Source organism: Camelus ferus, chromosome 19 (genome assembly GCF_009834535.1).
Source record: "Camelus ferus isolate YT-003-E chromosome 19, BCGSAC_Cfer_1.0, whole genome shotgun sequence".
Classification (NCBI taxonomy): Eukaryota; Metazoa; Chordata; class Mammalia; order Artiodactyla; family Camelidae; genus Camelus; species Camelus ferus.
In genome coordinates this window covers 33,909,411-33,928,625 of record NC_045714.1, presented here as the reverse complement: position 1 = coordinate 33,928,625, position 19,215 = coordinate 33,909,411, and the positions used below count along the sequence as shown (strand labels likewise).

The 19,215-nt window shown below is 52.8% G+C and overlaps 1 protein-coding gene across 2 annotated transcripts in view; it reads left to right on the top strand.

The window, feature by feature from the left end:
• The window catches only part of SIRPA (signal regulatory protein alpha), a 43,978-nt gene extending 25,727 nt beyond the window's left edge, over positions 1–18,251 (top strand). For both annotated transcript variants that reach the window (XM_032461985.1, XM_032461986.1), the window contains exons 4-9: positions 685–1,005; positions 1,583–1,909; positions 3,670–3,780; positions 6,805–6,829; positions 13,238–13,277; positions 15,738–18,251. In XM_032461985.1, the coding sequence (XP_032317876.1) occupies positions 685–1,005; positions 1,583–1,909; positions 3,670–3,780; positions 6,805–6,829; positions 13,238–13,277; positions 15,738–15,992 (1,079 nt within the window). In that variant the 3' untranslated portion in view covers positions 15,993–18,251. The remainder of the gene's footprint in view (positions 1–684; positions 1,006–1,582; positions 1,910–3,669; positions 3,781–6,804; positions 6,830–13,237; positions 13,278–15,737) is intronic.
• Positions 18,252–19,215: the final 964 nt, after the last annotated feature.

Sequence of the window (19,215 nt, the reverse complement as noted above, 5' to 3'; positions counted from 1 at the left end):
ATGCCTGCTGTCCCGTTTCACAGATAAGGAGCTGGGAGGGGCCCCGGCCACATGTCTCGTCTGCAGCCCAGGATGGTCCAGCATCCGTGGTGGTCCCGCCCCACCCCTGCTTCCCCTGCACTTACTTCTGTAAACGCTTCTCTGATGGGAGTTAAGTTTCCCAGGGGAGCCCAGCTAGGAAGAGTTAATAGGAGAGTGGCAGCCATCGGGTCTTTTGTTCCTGTGCCCAGATTGGTGGGAATTTACCTGGCAGAGGAAAGAAGGTGGACTTTGAACTCAGGCCTGGAAACCATATTGGCCCTGGCCCTGACTCAGAGCTCACCTCTGGGAACCTGTGTGTCTCCTCAGATGAGGATGAAGACACTGCCTTCCGAGACCTAATAGAAGTATTAAAACATAATATATGTAAACGTTCTTAGTGGGGAGCGTATAGCTTAGTGGTAGAGCGCATGCTTAGCATGCATGAGGTCCTGGGTTCAATCCTCAGTAAACTAAAGAAAAAAGATGGAAAAAAAAAAGAAATTAAATAAACCTGATTATCTCCCCCTGCAACAAAATTGAATTGAAATAAAGTTGAAAACAAAATCTTAAAAAAATATGTGAACGTTCTTAACTGCGTTGCAAGCTTATCATTAGTGATGATAATGACAATTATGTTCATTGTTGTAAATGCTCCTTTTGTAGCCAAACCCTCTCCTCCCGTGGTATCAGGCCCCGGCACGAGGGCCCCACCTGAGCAGACGGTGAGCTTCAACTGCACATCCCACGGCTTCTCCCCCAGAACCATCTCCCTGAAATGGTTCAAAAATGGGAATGAGATCACAGCCTCCCAGACCAGCGTGGACCCGGAGGGGGACAGCGTTTCCTACAGCGTCTCCAGCACAGCCAAGGTGGTGCTGGCCCCAGGGGATGTTCACTCCCAGGTCATCTGCGAGGTGGACCACATCACCCTGCAGGGGGGCCCTCCTCTCCGTGGGACTGCCTACTTGTCTGAGACCATCCGAGGTAGATGCCCCTCACACCAGCCCGAGCCCACACCTGCCCCCAAGCCCCACCTGCTCCTCCCCCTGCTGTTGGCTCCAGGCCTTGAATTGCCTGGAATTGAATTCCTGACAGTCCTTCCCGACCACCAGGCACCTCCATGTGCTGGTCACTCACTACTGATTTAATGGCAGCTGCCAGGTGACACCTGCCACGTGCCAAGCACTGTGCTCAGCAGTTTCCTTTACTTACAACAGCATCTCCAACTACTGAGCACCTACTCTAAGCCAAGCCCCTAAGTGCCTAGGGATTTCACTTACTTGGCTGCAGTTATTATATTCCAACTGCATGCCAGTTGCTTACTGATTCCCCACATTATAACCCTAACAGGAGCAACCAGTCCTTGAGCACCTGCTGTGTGCCCTGCACTGTGCTTAGGATCTCATTGATATGCAAATTGCACACTCAGTGTTTGAGCACCTGCTGCATGCCTGGCTCTGTCCTCAGGCACCCCCTTGCTGGGCTGGGAGCTGCTCTCCAGCCCCTGCCCTGTGACCTCTCTGTTCCACAAGGTCAGAGCTCCTGCCCTGTGCTGTTTCAGTTCCGCCCACCTTGGAGGTCACCCAACAGCCCATGGCAGGGACCCAGGTGAACGTCACCTGCCAGGCGAAGCAGTTCTACCCCCGAGACCTCCAGCTGAGCTGGGTGGAGAATGGAAACGTGTCCCGGATAGAAACGGCGTCGACCTTCACGGAGAACAAGGACGGGACCTTTAACCGGACGAGCTGGCTCCTGGTGAACTCGTCTGCCCACAGAGGGGAGGTGCTGTCCTGCCGGGTGGAGCATGACGGGCAGCAGGCGGTCAGCGCCAACCTCACCCTGGAGGCCTCTGCTCCCCAGAAGGACCAGGACACACATGAACACCCTGGTGAGGCCTCCACTCCAACTCACCTGGCTCTTAACTTTTGTTTTTAATGTTAAAAGTAGTAACTCATGCTTATTATAGAACAGTCTAGAAGTCAGTGGATACAGAATTTTAAAATGAGCTCCCTTCCCCCAAATCCCACACTCCAAGAGTACCACTGGTAACGGTTTGGTACATTCTTTATAGATCTTTTGAATTTAATAATTACACATTAAAGAAAGGAAGCAGGGAAGGAGGGAGAGCATCCTGTCCTTTCTCTTGCTTTCTTCTACTAGCAAAGATCACGGTCACCGTTCCCCATCTGCCCGCCTCCCTCTGCCTTGCTCCTTCCTACCTCTGCCTGGCCTCGCTGGCTGCCATCGCAAGGGTGCCCTGCTGGGAGCGGGGCCGGGGCTGCAGGGTGTCGGTGGCTTATCGCAAATATAATCAAGGCTGCACTAAACATCCTGGGACGTATTCTGTTACACATGTAGCTACTTCTGTGGGATGACTTCCCAAGGGGCATGTCTAGGCCAAAGTGCGTGCCCGTGTGAGAGAGTGACAGGTGTCAGGGTGTCATTTTCTCAGCCCCCTTCCAGCCTGTTGTTGGTGTTATCTCTCTTCTTTTTCAACATGGCAGCACGTAGTTGGTGTCTCTCTGGAAGTTTCCATCACCTGAACCCTTGTACGTAGCAGACTCTTTGAATGGATTAGCATAGAGGCCATGTCCTTCCTTCATGCATCCTTCAAGGGAATAGCTCTGAAGAAGCCTTGGGGCCATTGTCAGGGTGCCCTTGGATGTCACCAATGGCTGGTGTTCACAGGACGAGCCTTGTGCTGGGAGGCAGGCTGTGTGGACCCACTCTGGCTGTCACAGTCCTGGGGAGCTAGGACGAGTCAGTACCTCTGTCAGGGCTGCTCTGCCTGCCCCTGGCGGTGTTGAAGGAGACGACCCAAGCTGCCAGGACCCTGGCTGTCTCAGCATCGTAGCTTTAGGGCTAGGCACAAGGAATAGTAGACACTCAAGGAATACTTTTAGAAAGGACGAGTGAGATGGTTGATTGGTTAGTTAGTGAGGTAATCCTCAGAGCTATCCAGTGAGGTAGAGATTATAATTGGCCTCAGTAACACGTGAGGAAGCCAGTATGTGGAGAGGGGTTTAAATAAGCTTCTTGGGGTCACACATGAGGGGCATTTATTGGAACCTGCATTTCTGCAGCTCAGAGCCCTGCCCTCTTACGTAAGATCCCCTCCCTGTGCCCCGATGCCAGCCCCATCCTCACTGTCTCCAATCCAAGTGTCCTGGGTTCGGCACTCCCGTGTCCAGGTCCCGGGCGCAGACCAGTGCACATCTTTGGAGCTATGCAGAGTCCAATAGCACGACCACCATTCCTCACCACCCCTTCCCGCTGTGCGTGTGATGCCTTTTTGGAGTTTTGGTAGACCTGTGTCACCAGGGCGGCAGTGCCTGGCTCACTCGGATGAGGGCGAACAGGCTTCTGTTCCTCGGGAGGGAGACTCCCGCCCACATCCTGCAGCCGGGGCTCCTCCGTGGCCTTTGGCAGCACATCCCTCCTGGCGTCTTGGCCTGGTGTTTGTGCTGCCCGTGGGGGACCCTCAAGGGGAGGTGTGTGCAGACCCAGGAAGGTGCCCACGAGGCCCAAAATGTCCGAGCCAGAGGTTCTCAGTTAATGATGCCTGTCTCGTAGTGGAAAGGGACAGTGGGTTTTTATCTTCTTTGTTTTACATCTCCTACGTGATGCCTCTGTTTTGTGTGGTCCTAGACAAGCCTGACAACTGGCACAGTATCTTTATCGCGGTGGGCGTGGTATGTGCCTTGCTGGTGGCCCTGCTGATCGCGGCCCTCTACCTCCTCCGAGTCAGACAGAAGAAAGGTAAGTGGATTCCCCGCTGCCTCCCCAAGACTTTGCCCCTGGGCTGTCCTTCCCAGAGGGGGAGGCCTCTGCTTTGGGCTACATGTAGCTTAAGCCAGAAGGACGTCCAGTTACTCCCAGTAACAAGTCCAGAGGTAGCGGTGCCAGGGCTGTGTGGCCCCTCCACCAGGCTGGGATCTGGGTGGGCCCCCCACTTGGCCTTCCCCTTGTGGTTGCAAGATGGCCATCACTGCTCCAGACCTCACGTCCCCATGGGATTGCTACCGAGGTGGAAAGCAAGGAGCTGCCATGGTGGTGAGAGAGTCTCAGGGAGGAACAGTGTTTCCCAGGGGCCCCTGGCAAACTTCTGCTTCCCTCTTACCTGTCCAGGCTACATGCCCAGCCCCCGGCAGGAGGCTGGGAGAGAGCAGGGATACCAACACCGGCCTCCAAGGTCTTTGGGAGGATTTAAATGGGTGATTCCGGGTACAGTGTTTGGAAAGTGCTTGGCATACAGCAAGTGCTCAATAAATGTTAACTCCTGTCATCAGTATTGTACATGAGCCCAGAAACAAGAACCTCCTCCCTGGAAAGCTCTCCTCATAGTGGCAAGGTGTGTGGCTTTTGACTCCTCAGCAGGGACGTACAAGTTCAAATCCAAGACATTGTCCCCTTGTTTGCATGCATGTGGGTGAGTGTGGGTGTGTCTGTGTGTGTAGGGGGGATGGGTGTGTGTAGTTGTTGCTGTGGCCAGGCCTCTGACTTTGGAGTCAGTTGAACCAGGCCTCCAGACCCTTGTATATACTCTATAAACAATCCTTTTGGCCTCCACGAGCCTCAGTTTCTTCACCTATAAAATGGGTGTAGCAGTGCTGGCCTGGGAGGATGGTTATGAAACCAATAAGCCCATATGAAACAGCAGCTCTGACACATTCTCAGACTCGAAAAAAATACATGTCCTCTTTCCCACTCTTGGAGGAGACAATTTTAAGCCAGTGTTTCTGAAACTTATTTGGCTACAAGTGATAGAAATACATTTCATGCCTCACCCTAATGCACACACACATCCCATATATAAAATTGGAACTCTGATATTTTCTTTTTTGTCATATTTTATACTATACTCTCTTTAAAATGCTGGTTGTCACCCACCACGTGCCGCAGCCTGCAAAGTGCTGTCCTGAGCTACGCTTCTGCGCCCGGACTTGCGGGCTGAGCTCGACAAGCATGCTGTGCATCAGCCCTCCGGCACCCCCTCTTCTCTGCCCCTTGAGTTTCCCTCCCTGCTGGGCTGGCTGGAAGGACTGAGCTTTAAGCTCCCGTCCAGGAGGGCTGCTGTCAGGCCCCACATCTCTGGAATCTGGACAAGATTCTGCCTACTATGTGGTTTCCCTAATGTTCCTAGAGCACCCCCGCCGACACAGGAAGGACTTCTCCTTCGGTGGGGAGGCAGGATCCCTTGCTCACCAAGGGTGACGAGCCAGCCCTTCGATGGAGCATCCATAGTGTCAGTGAAACCCCAGCTCCCTTTGGAGCCTCACCCCTGGGCACCACGTCAGGCTCTGGCACATGTGAGCTCATTAGTGTGGGCAGAGGCATCGGCAATTTGTGTTCTGGAGGAGGAATTGGGGGTTGAAGAGCTTCAGACGCCGGTGAAGGCCACCCCAAGTGGTGGGTCTGCTTGTGTGCAGAGGCCATCTCTCAAACGTAGGCTCTAGTGACAGTGACAACTAGCACTCACCTGGCTCTTCTGATGTGCCCGACACCGTTCTCACCACAGACCTGACCCCACTTCACAGATGAGAAAACTGAGGCATGAGGAAGTTGTAAAACTTGCTTAGGGCCTCCCAACTGGTGGGTGCGGAGGCTAGGATTCAAACCTGGGCAGTGGTTCTCCAGGGGCCATGTTTGAGACCGCTCTGCACATCCCCTCCCCCCAGTGAGACACCTCTTCTCCCTCATTGGTCCCTGGAGGGGACTGTTCATCCTCTACCTTAGTACTTGCAGTGAAATATCCTAATTTCAACTCTGTCACTTACCAGCTCTGTGACCTGATGGAGTCATCCAGTGTCTTCAGTGTAAAATAGGGGTGATCACTGTCCCACCATTGGGTTCTATGTGATGACTTGTGTCCCAGCACTTGACAGCCCATCAGCCTGCATTCAAATGTTAGATGCTGAGCTTCAGGCTTGCTAACTGGTACCACTCACCTAAAACTCCAGTACTGCCCGGGCACCAAGCATTCATCTGGCAGTAAGCATTCTTGCATCGTGGCAGCCTCCAGCCTGTTAAAATGTGGTGCAGAGCACATTCGCCAGTGCTTGTTGCTTTTTAATTACAATTTTACAGCAAAATGAGAGTCAAATGGTGGCTGAACCCCAGTGGCTTCTCTGTGGGATGCCCCATATCACAGGCCTAAAATCTCTGAGCCAGATGGACCTTTTCTTTCCTCCCAAAATCCTTTTTTGGAAAGTGGTGGGATGCAAATGAATGTCCAGCCCAACCCTGTGAGTTAGAGCACTGAAATCCAAGCTCAGAGAGGTGAAACGAGCCACCCAGGCTCACACAGCAAGTGAGTTGGTGTCAGAAGTGGGATTCACTCTTGCTCCCCCCCTTGCCCCCACCTAGTAGTCCTGTTAGAGCCTGTTCTCCAGCAGTGAAGGGCCCTGATGGGGACCCAGGCTTGCTGGAGGGTTTCAGGTAAGGTGTGTGGTGGATGGAAGTGAGGCTCAGACAGCGGTGGGGCAGTTGGCCTCTCCCAGGCCAAAGGCTGCTTTGGGATCTGACCTTTGGCAACTCCCAGAGGTGGGGAAGCAGGAAGACCCAGCTCACTGATCTTCCTCCACAGAGGATAATGGACACCCCCCCCCCCCACCCCGGGGTGGGCATGGGGTTTCCTGTGGTTGGGAGGATGTGATTTCAACCATCCCTCCCAATATCCCTGCAGGCAAACTTCTCCCCGCCACAACCCTGCAAAAACAAAGTTATATGACAAAACTGTGTTTCTAGGTTAAATGACTGGCTTTTGTTTCTTTTCTCTTTCAGCCAAGGGCTCCACTTCTTCTACAAGGTAAGGGCATCACTGTGCTAGGGGTGCTTTTGCAGTTACTACTTGGTTGTTGGACAGCTCCTCCCAAAACTGCAAAGAATAATCCACACCCACTGACCCTCACCCTGTGCCGGTCAGCCTTTCCATTTCTTCCCTTTGTAAGCTCCTCGCGTCAGGTCCGTCTTTAATGACTGTCTCAAGGGAGGGGGTTTCAGCACACGACGGCGCTGACTTCTTGCCCGCTGTCCATAGACACTGAGACCCTGCACGTGCCGCGCCCCCCCCCATTCCATGTTGTCTACTTTGCTCTTTCCTTCATTCGTTAAGGATTTATTGAGTGCCCTGGCACAGGTGGCCCTGGGAATGCTGGCGTGGATGGGTAGAAGCATCTTGGCCCTTCTGAAGCCTGTGCCCTGGTCAGAGGCTAAGGCAGTGACATCACATCGCAGGCGGTACATTAGTTTGTTGATTCATGCTCTCGGTGACTTCTGCCGAGTCCCTCCTGGGCACCAGCTCTGTTCTGAGTGCTGAGGATACAGCAGTGAACAGGAGTCAGTCTGGGCCCTCATGAGGCTCAGACACTGGTGAGAGAAGCAGGCAGTAAGCGTGGAGGTGAAACAATACGGCGTGTCCTGTCAAGTGGTGACAAATCAGACACATCGAGGGGGTGGAGGCTGGGGGTTGGGGGGCAGCAGGGGAGAGGCTTCCGCTGAAGAGGGGACATGAACAGAGACCTGAAGCTGGGGAGCTGTGAGGGGGTGCGTGCTGGGCGGGAGAGCAGGTGAGGTGAATGCTTGAGGTGGGAAGTGCCAGGAGGATCGGGGAGCAGTGGGGCAGAAGGAACGAGGGGGAGGGAAGGGATGAGATCAGGAGGCGCAGGCCCACGGTCACTGAGTGAAGCCCATGCAGCGGATGAGTTACTAACCCTGACTTTTCTGCTTTGGGGACCCCCCTCAGCGTGCACCCCCTGCAGAGTAGAGGCAGTGCCCCATCATCTACCACGTGAATGTGCCTGCGTGGAAACGTGCACATCCTCACTGAGGCCAATAAATACAAACTGTAAATAGCTTCATGTGGATTCAGGTCAGGTTTTGCAACCAAATGGGTTTTTGCAAATCTTTTGATTTTGTTTTAGAGCTTTGTGGATTTCAGAATTGCAAAGCAATTCTGACTGATGACCTGGAGTGGAAGCCAGTGGTCTATGTATGACCTGTGGCTATTAGGACTCAGGAGTTTATTCCCAGTTGGATGAGGAGGCATAGGAGGGAGATGATCTGACTTTGTTTTAAAAGTATCACCCTGACCACTGTGTGGGAGCCAAGTTATAGGAGGTGAGGGTGGAGGCAGAGAGGCTAAAGAGGAGGCTGCTGTGATGGTCCAAGCAGATGATGGTGGCCTGGACCAGGGTGATGGGAAGCGCTTAGAAATGATCAGATTCTGGATATTTTTTGGAGGCAGAGCTAAGAGGATTTGCCAATGGGTTGCAGGGTCAAGGACAAGCCCAAGGTTAGGGGCACGGTGGTGCTATGTCCTGTGTTGGGGGCAGCAGGTGATGGGTGTAGTGATGGGGAAATGCTTGGCATGGTGGTTGCACATAGCAGGAGCATCTAACCATCTGAGGGGCCCTGGGAAGCCCTGTGCGTCCCTCCTGCCCAGCAGTGGAGTCTGTGGTACCCATAGGAGAAAGCCCCGCTTTCTGATCTGACCTCCACAGGTGGCCTCCTTTTCTGAGCCCTGGCCAACCTCCAGCCTCCCCTTCCCCTGAACAAGCAGAGCCACCAATCCAGCCAAATCAGACTTTTCACTGCCCCCAGGGAAACGTGCCTTCACCTGTCACACTTCCCACACCAAGTACACGCTTTTCCAAAGGCAAAACCCGACTTTGATCCTGTACCTAAAAGCCCTCAGCAGCTCCCTGTGGCTCTCGAGATAGCCCAGATGCCTCCTGGGGCCCTCCAGTCCCTCATGGTCTGGCCCTGCAGGCTTGACAGTTTCACTTCCGGTCACTCCCCATGCTTGTGTTCCGTGACTCAGCCATGCTGCGCCCCTGCACCCCCTCCTTCCCTCTGCATCCTTGCTCTCCTCCTCGTTCTTGTGCCCTGGCCTCTCTCCCTGAGGTGCCCTCCCCACCCCTGCTCCTGTACCACCCAGGGGCTGCACAACTCCAGGGGGTGGCAATCACAGGCCCTGAACAGCAGCTCCCCCTGCAGTTGTGCGTCATGGTCGCTAGGGCGGGCACCCCTCCTTTCACCTGGTTACCTCCTGCTCCTCCTTCTGGGCTCAGCGAGGGTGTTGCCTCCTCCAGGGGCAGAGGCCCGTCCTGCGAGCTCTCCTGGTGCCCCTGCATTGACACCCCAATGTGTTGAAGCTGTCTCTGCCCTGATCCCCATAGTATAACCCAACCCTCTTGAAAGCAGGGTCCACTTCCCTCACGGTCACCACTAAGAGCTGCTGAACTTGGCGCTGGGCCTGGACTGGAACAGGTGCTCAGTAAAGTTTTGTTGAATGAACAAACGAATGAGGGAATGAATGCCATCCCAGATGACCGCAGCAGTCCCCGGTCTCTAACTTCTCTGGATCCCCAAACCTCGCCCCGTCAGTGGCTTCACAGCCCCGAATATGGACGAATCTCTCTGTTTTGTTGTTTTGTTTTTCTTGTTGTCATTATTTTTTGCATGTCTTATCTCTTCAATTAGACAATACATTTCTGGAAGAAAAGGGCCGTGTCGGTAATAATGAGACAGCATCTGCAGCTAACATTTATTGAGCATTCGGAGTGTTCCAGGCGCAGATCTATGCTATTTTAGCTTGTTGGTGATTTAATTATCGCAAAACCCCTATGATTTACTATTATCCCAATTTAATTCAACAGCGGTTCTCAAACCTGCGCGTGTAGCAGAATCCCCTGGAGGGCTTGTTAAAACGCGGGTTACTGGCCCCACCCCCAAGTTTCTGCTGCAGAATTTGTTGTTTCTGACAAGTTCTCAGGTGGTGCTGATGCTGCCGTTTCTGAGCCAGACTTTGAGAACCCCCGCCCTACAGGGATTATTGTCCCTGTGTGTGGTCAGGGACACGAGGCTCAGAGAAGTCGGGTGACCTTCCCGAGATTCCACCGCATTTACTAAGTGCTGAACTGCAGCTCAGCCCCGATTTCTCTCACACTGAAGCTGAGGCTCTTCGTCACTGATCCAGTGCCTCCTGCTGCCTGTTTCTCCTTCCCCAGAGAAGCCAACCGTTTTCCGCCTGTTTTTTATTTTTCCAGCCTGAGCCTACCGAGGGAGCCGTGAGATCACTTGCTCCCTTTCATCTCTAAACCAAAGTCATAGCTAGTGAGCGGCAACGGCGGTGGTTTCTCATGCAGCTGCCGGCGTCGGCTCGGCTGCCTGGGATCAGACGCTTTCCAGAGGACGTTACTGTGGCTAACAACCCAGCACCCCGGGAGGGTGCCAGGGTGGAGATGCCACCACTTTGAACTCAAGGGCCTGTCAGGCTGCAGGGCCAGTGAGGGGGCTGGCTATTTCCAACTCCCTGGGTTAGGAATGTTTGGGCAGAACATTGTAATCTTCTGCAGCTTAGATAGAGAAAAATGTGTCTCTGCTCCCTTAATTGGGCACCGGGGTTCATTCGATCGGCCATTTGTTCACTTGTCAGACGTTCACTGCGTTTATTCTTGGAATATTTAAGGCTTTCCTCATCCTTTCACTTATTCATCTAGACTGAGCATAGCTCAGTGCCAGGCCTTAAGCTGAAGGATTACAAAGAGCAGCAAAAAAGACTCTAGGCCTGGTCTCCTGGCACTTTTGATCTGATGGGAGAGATGTTCATTCACTCATTTATTCAACAAACATTCATGGTAGGCTGACGATGCACTGGCCCATTATGAGATGTCAGCACTCCAGTGGTGAATGAGACAGGCCAAGTCTGCCCGTGTGGAGGCTGTGGTCCATTGGGAGGCATTTACCAAACAAGCTGGGAGGTTAATACGCAATGTGCCGCAGGTGCTGGTTAAATAAAACAAAGGCAGGCACGGAGCAGAGCAGGGAGGGGGTGTGTTGCGCAGTCAGGGAAGGCTGTCTGAGGGGGTGACATTTAGAATGTAGCTGAGGAATGAGAGCCTTGGGGACATCAGGGGCAAGAGTGGACCAGGCGGGGGGAAGGGCCGGCGCCAAGACCCTGAGGCAGGAGCAGCTGGACATGTTCATGGAACGTGGAGGAGCCGTGGGCAGCTGGAGTGCAGTGAGCCGGGGGAGAGAGGCGGAGGACTAGGACATTCGGCGGGCAGATCCCTTGGGCTGGGCCAGTCAGGACACGGAGATGGATTTCACTGTGTGGTGGGAAGGAGTTGAGAGTTTTAAGCAGAAAAATGATGCGACATCACTTATGCATTTTACACGTGGAGGATGGAGTGCCAAGGGGCAGGGATAGAGCAGAGACACCCGAGGGAAGGCCCTTCGGGGATCTAAAACCTGGGATGGTGGAGATGACAGACTGGAGGGGTTTGATATGTATTTTGGAGGCAGAGTCAGCAAGCCTTGCAGTGGGTGGTAAAGAAGGAGGAAGGAGAATCAGAGATGGTTCCCACTTCCTTAGCTTGAGCACAGTGATGAGTAACGGAAGTGCTATTCGCTGAGACAGGAGAGATAGGAGGAGAGACAGACGTGGAAAAATGGGTAACTGCTTCTGGTCTGTGATAATTAATCTGAAAGAAAGGAGCCCAGTTTTCTGAGAATGGAGTTTGGGGTTCAGTGGAGGTGTCCCCAAGAAAGGACTATTTGAAACAGGCTCTGAGAGAAGAGAAAGAGTGAATCAGATGAAAAGGCAAGGAGAAGTGAGTGTGCAAAGGCCCTGGGGCAGCCCGGCGGGCATGCATTCCAAGTCACTTTGGACCACCTGTGCCCATGTGGTGAGGAGGCATGGCAGACAGACAGACACACAAACCAGAAGGCAAGATACGCATGGAGGTTTGAAGTTTCCATGGAGGGGCAGCCTAGCCAGCCCAGCACTGAGAGACACCTTCTCAGGAGGTGACACCATAGTTGAGTCCATAGCTGAAGGATACACAAAGGTTAACCAAGAAGGAAAGTGGGTGAGGGGGTCATTCAAGGCTGTCCTTGACCCATAAAGTGTGTTGCACCAAGTAGCTGTTGAGAAATGTTTGGTGGGTGGGTGAGTGGGTGAATGAGGGCAGGGGAGCGGATGAGCCTGGGGAAGTCACCTAAAGCCAGACCACACAGGGCTTACGAGCAGAGCAAGGCATTGAACTTGAACCCAAGGCAGTGGGGAGCCAGAGAGGTTGGAAGCGGGAAGGGTGTGGATGGAGCTGAGTGATCTTCGCCACCAGACGATGTCTCTGTTTCTGGGGCCACGTGGGACCCGCCATGCCCCCAAACTGCTTTCTGAGCCAAATGTTCATGCCAAATCCATGAATAACCCCGCTGCCAAGCCCCATTGCTCGTTTCTGACATGATCCAGACTAACATCCCCAGAGTGGCCGGCTTGAGAATTTACACAGCTTCTGCAGAACCAGCAGCTCTGGTTTGCTCCTCACCTTGGCTGTGACCCTGCAGTGAGTCAAGCCACAGTCTCCAATTACAGAATCAGGTGCATGAACAGCTTCTGTGATCAACCGGAACACTTGGTCCTTCTCTTCTTTTTTTTAATGATAAGACTTTGATGTATACAATATAGAACATTTAGAAAACATGGGAAACTAAAAGGAAGAAAAAATAGCACCCAAAGACCACTGCTGTGAGCATTTTACTCTGTTTCTTTCCAGCGTTATCCACACATTTTCCATAATTGAGATCATCCCACAGAGAATTTTGCTTTTTCACTTATCATTTTAATGTAATCATTTGTAATAAAGAAAAAACAACCCTCCTCGTAAACCTTTCAAATCTTTATCTACAAATCTATCCTAATTTCCTTAACCAGTCCCAATTGACAGAGCTGTAAGATGTAAACCAACTTTCCTCATCTCATTCTGTAGTAAATGCCTTTGTGCACAAAGCTTTTTCTATATTTTGAATTTCACCCCCCAGCCCCCACAAAAATGTGTGATTATGAGTCAAAAGATGAGGACACCTTCCAAGCTTTTGACTTTGCCGAGCTGCTTCCAGAAAGGCTTTTGAGGGTGGGCCCCTCCCTCGGCAGTGTATGAACCTGCCAGTTTCACTGCATCTGCCCCAGCACCGAGTATTATCATTTTTATAGATCTTGACAGTAATGTAGGGTAAACAAAAAGAGGTAGTGCATTGCTGAAAAGCCATTTGTCCAAACATTTGATAAGCAGTTGTATTTCTGTTGGGAATCGCTCATCCATGTCCTCCACCCATATAGGAAGTGGGACCTGAATGTTATTCTTACCAATTTGCATGAGCGCTGGAGATAGTGAGGCTATTTTTATCTGTGTGTCTGTTTCCTTTTTAGGTTGCACGAGCCCGAGAAGAACACCAGAGACACAACCCAGGTACAGTCCTCAGTGAGATGCCCTTCCCGGGAAGCTGGGTGGTGATTTCCTTGCATCAACAGGAGTTGCAGATCCTGTTCTAAATTAAGACTCCTTCCCGGGGTGGGGTTGGGGAGGTGCTGAGGGCGGAGGATCCTTGCATTCCTGAGGTCCTCCTCCTTCCACTCCAGCCAGGAGAGCCCGGCCTGGCCCCCTTGACTCAGTGCCAACCATGGCACAGCTCAGAGCGGGCACCGTTGGCCATGTGTTCTGTGTAAATGGTGCTCCTGAGACTGAGTCAGGCTTGGGGCTCATCATGCTGCCCTGCCTCCGTGCATTCGCCAGGGCCGGTCCCTCCACGGGAGCACCCCTGCAGCCCTGTGCTCTCACACAGAGTAACATAGTGCCGCGCTGCCTTTGCTGATGGCAGGACCTTGTGTTATTAATTACTTGGTGCAAGGGCACACTCCCTCCAGCTGGCGATTTTGCCTCAACATCTCTGAGGAGATGCCACAGGCAGCATGATTGGCCTGTTTCCGAGAACACTGGCCCTGTCCTCACCGGCTGACGCTGTCAGACCTCGGAGGCAGAGGGCTTCTCTGTGTCTTATAACGAGACAGCCCTGCCCCGAACCTGGAATGAGGATATGCCAGCTGTCCCTGACATTTCCCTGGCAGTTGTCATCGTCCTAGATGGAATCTGTTGAAGGAGAGTCAGGGCTGCTAAAATGCATGATGTCTGTAGGCCAGGACTCTCCTGGCCCGGCCCAGCCCGGCCCCCAGCGGCCCTGGGCACGAGCTCAGGTGGTAATTAGAAAAACATGACCCTTTCCAATCATGGGACAGGAAGGCCTTCTCCTCAGTCATTTTACCTTCTGGAAATTTCAAAGTCAAAGTTCTTTTTGAAACTTTCCAGGGAAAGAATGATGGCCAAAGAGCTGGTCACTGAAACCTGTACAAAATCTACAGTCAGCCAGGACTTACTGAGCACCTACTGTATGCCAGGCCTGGCCAGCAAACAAGGCTCTTGGGGCGCTTGCGGCCTTTGACTGGGATTCCAGTGCTGGGGCCAGCCCTGGCCCGGCAGGGAGTTTAATGCTGTTGGTGTGGGTTTCCCAGAGAGACGTGAGTGAATGAGCGAGTTCAGGACAGGCTGTGTGGTCGGACCACAGCTTCCAAGGCCAGCAGACTTCGGCTCTTTTTGAGCTGTGTGACTGATGCAATTATTTAACCTCCCTGGCTCTCAGATTCTTCATTGTAAAATGGAGTAAAAAATTCCTACCAAGCAGGGCTGTGATAGGGCTGAAGTCACGTGATCCATGTGAGAGCATCGCACCCGTCAGCCGTTGGGGACTGAGGTCTGTGATTATTATTGCCCATGAAGTGGGAGTCACGGTTGTCGGTAGCTCCCCTCCACCTGTACGGCACAGGTGCCAGGCACAGAAGGAGCCGAGTGTGTAGCTCATGATGGGTAATTTCAAGGCAGCCGTTGTGGGTGATTGGACGAGCATGTGGGAGTGGTTCAGGTTTGCCAGGAGGTAGAGGACAGCTAACACGTGCTGATCACACGTGCACACTCGGGTGAGCCAGGCTCTGCCCCGAGAGCCTGACCTAGACCATCTCATCCCATCCTCACGGTGACCCTGGTGATAGATGATGCTATTAGACCCACTCTACAGATGGGGAAACCAAGACCCAGAGAGACTAAGTGAACTGCCCAAAGTCCCTCAGCTAGAGAGAGCAGAACCAGGATTCACACTCCGCTTCTGCCTACAGAACCTTTGCCTCCTGCTGACTGCTGGTCCCATTCCCACACACCCCTGTGCTCTGTCTCCCAGTCCCCAGCTCCACCCTGAATGGGGCTGGAGTTGCCACTCATTCCTTCATTCCTTCATTCATTCAATGTTGGTTGGGCTTCTCCTGTGCCAGCTTTGATTTCTGCATCATGACAAATGCCTAGTGAATATCTGTTGAATAAAGGAGTTGATAAATGAATGGCCCCATCCACTGGGGATCCGAATCTACTCAAACCACCAAGCAGTCACAGTCCGAGGCAGCAGGTGCTGAAATGGAGAAGCACAGGCTGACGGAGCACAGAGATGGACCCTGGATCCAGCTGAGGGGAGGGGCTTAGGATGAAATCTACAGGGTGGATTGGGTTTCCTTACAAGGAGGAAGAGGGATGGACGCTCTTGGCAGAGGGAAGAGTGTGGGGAAGAGCATCAGGGAACTGCAGGTGGGGGTGACACTGAGGCAGGGCGAGGGACCACCCTGAAGTTGAGGAAGAGCCTTCAGGCTGTGCGAGGAGGAGGCTAATTGGAAGGGCCAGGCTGGAGACAAAGTAACCTTGGCCAGAGAAGAGGGGGCATGAGTCAGGGCTGAGCCAGTAAAGGCCCAAACCAGACAGAAGCATCCAGAGGGGGACCGATGGGCAAGTGGGAGGCTGGGGGCTCCAGAATGACCTTCTCTCCATCTCATTTAGATCCAGGACAACAATGACATCACCTATGCTGACCTGAACCTGCCCAAGGGGAGGAAGTCCACCCCGCAGGTCGATGAACCCAATAACCACACGGAGTACGCCAGCATTCAGGCCCGCCAGCCGCCTGTGTCCGAGGACACCCTCACCTATGCCGACCTGGACATGGTCCACCTCAACCGGGCCCCCAAGCAGCCAGCCCCCAAGCCTGAGCCATCCTACTCGGAGTATGCCAGTGTCCAGGTCCAGAGGAAGTGAACAGGGCCCCGGTCATCTCTAGGGTCTGTCCCCACGAGCCTTCCTGTCCCATGTGGGGCAGCCATGATGAGGACGGCCAGCTCAGTTCCCGGAGGGCTGAGGTGGCACAGGCCCTGCGACCTAAGGGTAAGGGTCGCTCTTGTCTCCCCAACCCAGTTGGCTCTCCAGCATTTCCAGGGTGGCCGTGCTCCCACCCTGTGTTGCCACACATGGAGGCTGGTGTTGCCAGACCAGGCGGGGAACTGACCTGGGAACTGGCTTGAGCCTCTAGGGGTGCAAGAACTCTCATGCCTTTGTTCATCAACCGTGGGTCTCAGTCATGGTCTTGGAGACCCCTGACTGCCTCCTTGATGCTCCTCAGCCTGATCTTCCAGAGTGAGGAGGGAGAAAAGCCACCTCCTCCTCCTCCCAGTAGCACCCAGCTGGGCTTTGCGAAGAGCTTTCCCTTTAGATCAAACTGCCCATCCACAGAGAAGTTGGGGGAAAAAACTGGGACCCTCATCCCAAGACTTGGTGAGGTGGCTGCCATCAGCTCTGGTCTCCCCATCCCGGGACTGACGGGCCACAAGCCCTGGGGAGGAGAGGACCCTCTGAGGAACTTCCCCACCACCAAGGACTGAAGGACAAAACCTCCCTCCTCCTCCCAGCCCTCGAGACTCCTGGAGGAGCCGTTGTCATCCAGACCCAGATGCTCCACTTGGCCCCACCTCTCCTTTCCAGACCTGAGCTTGCCTCCTCCAGCTAGCACTAACTCACAACATCTCGCTGTGGACGCCTGTAAATTATTGAGAAATGTGAAATGTGCAATCTTGAAACTGAGGTGTCAGAAAATTTGATCTGTGGTGTTTTGTTCTGTTTTCTTCTTAAAACAACAGCAGTGTTATCCTGGCTCTTTGTCATGTGTTGAAGTACGTGGTTGGGTCTTGCGCAGTCTGAGATCGAATGGTTGGTTGTCCTGGAGGAATTCTCTTAAGGAAATAGAGTTCCTCCAAGTCCCCAAGCCCTGAGGGCGGGGAAGGAGGTTCCAGGCTGGCTGCTGCATGGAGCCACTTCGCCTTCCCTCCACGTGGCTGGTACTCCTGCCTTCTGAGCCCCCAGGGTGGTAAATCCGAACTTGCCCCATGCTTCCCCAGGCTGCCTCCTCCGTGCAGCCTGGTCGAGACCTAATGCCTCAGTCTGCTCACCTGCAAAGAGGGGAGAGGAAAGACGCCAGACCCAACTCCATCTCTCACAAGCACTTTAGGTCCATGCGGGGTCGAAAGTTGTGCCTGGCTGTTTTTCCCCGCCTTTTAGCAACCTTCCCCCATTCCAGCTCTCTGAGCTCATCACTGGAGGAAGCTTCTTCCATTTCTGTTCTCAAAGCTTACTGGGATCAAACTGGAATCAACTGAAAACAGCCAGGAAGTCAGGACTGTCCCTCTGTCTCAGGAGGCTGGGCAGAGCCTGTGACCCCATTACCCTTGGACCCCCACCCTTCCAGTACAGTGTGGGGGCCTGGCTGGGCCCAGGGCAAGCAGATGTTGCAAGCCCTGTTCATGTGTGACTGCTCAACTCAGAGCTGAGATGCCGATCTTCACTGCCCCCTGAGCCCAGCCATTTGATGCCCAAGGGACTACTGGCTCAGGCTGTCAGAGCCAGGCGCTAAGCCATCCTGCCCATCAGCAGGTCCTCCAGGTGGAACTCCGGGAGCCCAGCACACACCCAGCTCTCTGGAGGGGCAGTGATTTGGTGTTTTACATGATTGCATCCAAGAATCAGCTGAGCCAACAGGCCATGTGGGCAGCTTTGGCCCCACGAGCCAGAGTTTCTCTGTGGCATCTGGGAGCGCAGTGGCCTGGCCACCTGGCTCGGGCCATTTCCAGATTCCAAAAGGTTGGTTTGTAAACCTTGGTCTCCCTCTCTTCTGCCCACAGAGAACACGTGTGTGAGCACACACATGCACACAGAATTTTAAAAGAATGTTTTCTTGGTGCCGTTTTCATTTTATTTTATTTTGAATTTTGGAAGGGGAAGAAGGATGGAGGCCAGGGAAGTCACGTAGTTTAGCTTCAGCCCGGCAGCCTGGAGATTTCCATACCTTGTGTATCGAACCCCAGGAAAAGGAAGAGGTCGAAACAACAGTGCGGAAGGAGTGTGGTTTCGGGAGTTTATTTTAAGACTGCGGGGAAGGAAACAGGCCCCATTTTGTATATAGTTGCAACTTAAACTTTTTGGCTTGCAAAATATTTTTGTAATAAAGATTTCTGGGTAACAACAGCCCTTTTGGGTGTTGAGTGTCCTTGTCTCTGTGAGTTTGTCTCCGTCCCCAGGAGCCTGGGAGAAGATCGCTTCTCCAGGGCCCCAGGGCTTGAAAGCGACCCCTGCGTTTAGTCCTCTCTCTCTTGGGTTTTATAGACACAAAGACTGCTTCCCCTGGTTCAGAGGGAGTCAGTGTAAGGCAGCCTAAAACCCCCGCTGGAGCAGAATTCTGACAAAAAAAAACGAGTTTGAATCCCAGCTCTGCCACGGGATTCAAACCACTCACCTCTCTGAGACTCAGGCTGGTCATCGACACGATGGGGACCATATGCGCTCCAGAACTAGTGTGGGGGTTAAAGGGATCCCTAGGTGCCGAACCCCATGCTTGGCACATGGCATTCATTAATCATTGGGTCTTTCCTTCCGCCCTAATCATTGCACAGTGTGGTCAGGTCGCCCCTCACCACCTGTGGCATCTTGAACAGGTGGGTCACCTTCCTGGACCCCCACTGTCCTCCTCTACCAAATGCAGAAACTAATGCTAGTCTTAGAATATCCCTGCAGATGATTCGTGCCTCATGCTGGTATATAGTAAATGCTCAATAAATGTTAGCTTCTTTACTTCCCCTCCAGAAGAATATTAATAATCTTAATGACAATTGTATAATGATGTCAACATAACATTCAAAGTTAATGCTTACTGCGTGTCAGCACTTTATACTGATTAACTCCTTTATACCTCACAACTTCCAGGTAAACAATCGTACTGATCTCATTTAATAGACAAGGCACAGAGAGGTTGTGTAACTTATATGGGGTCACACAGCTAAATGAGTGACATTGCTGAGACTCAAATTTCAGCTGCCAGCTTCAGTGCCCAACTTCTAACCACCAAGTTAATATCGATACATAAATTATAATAGCTAATGCCTGCTATGGTAAATAATACGCCAAGTGCTTTACAGTTACTAACTCATCTAATCCC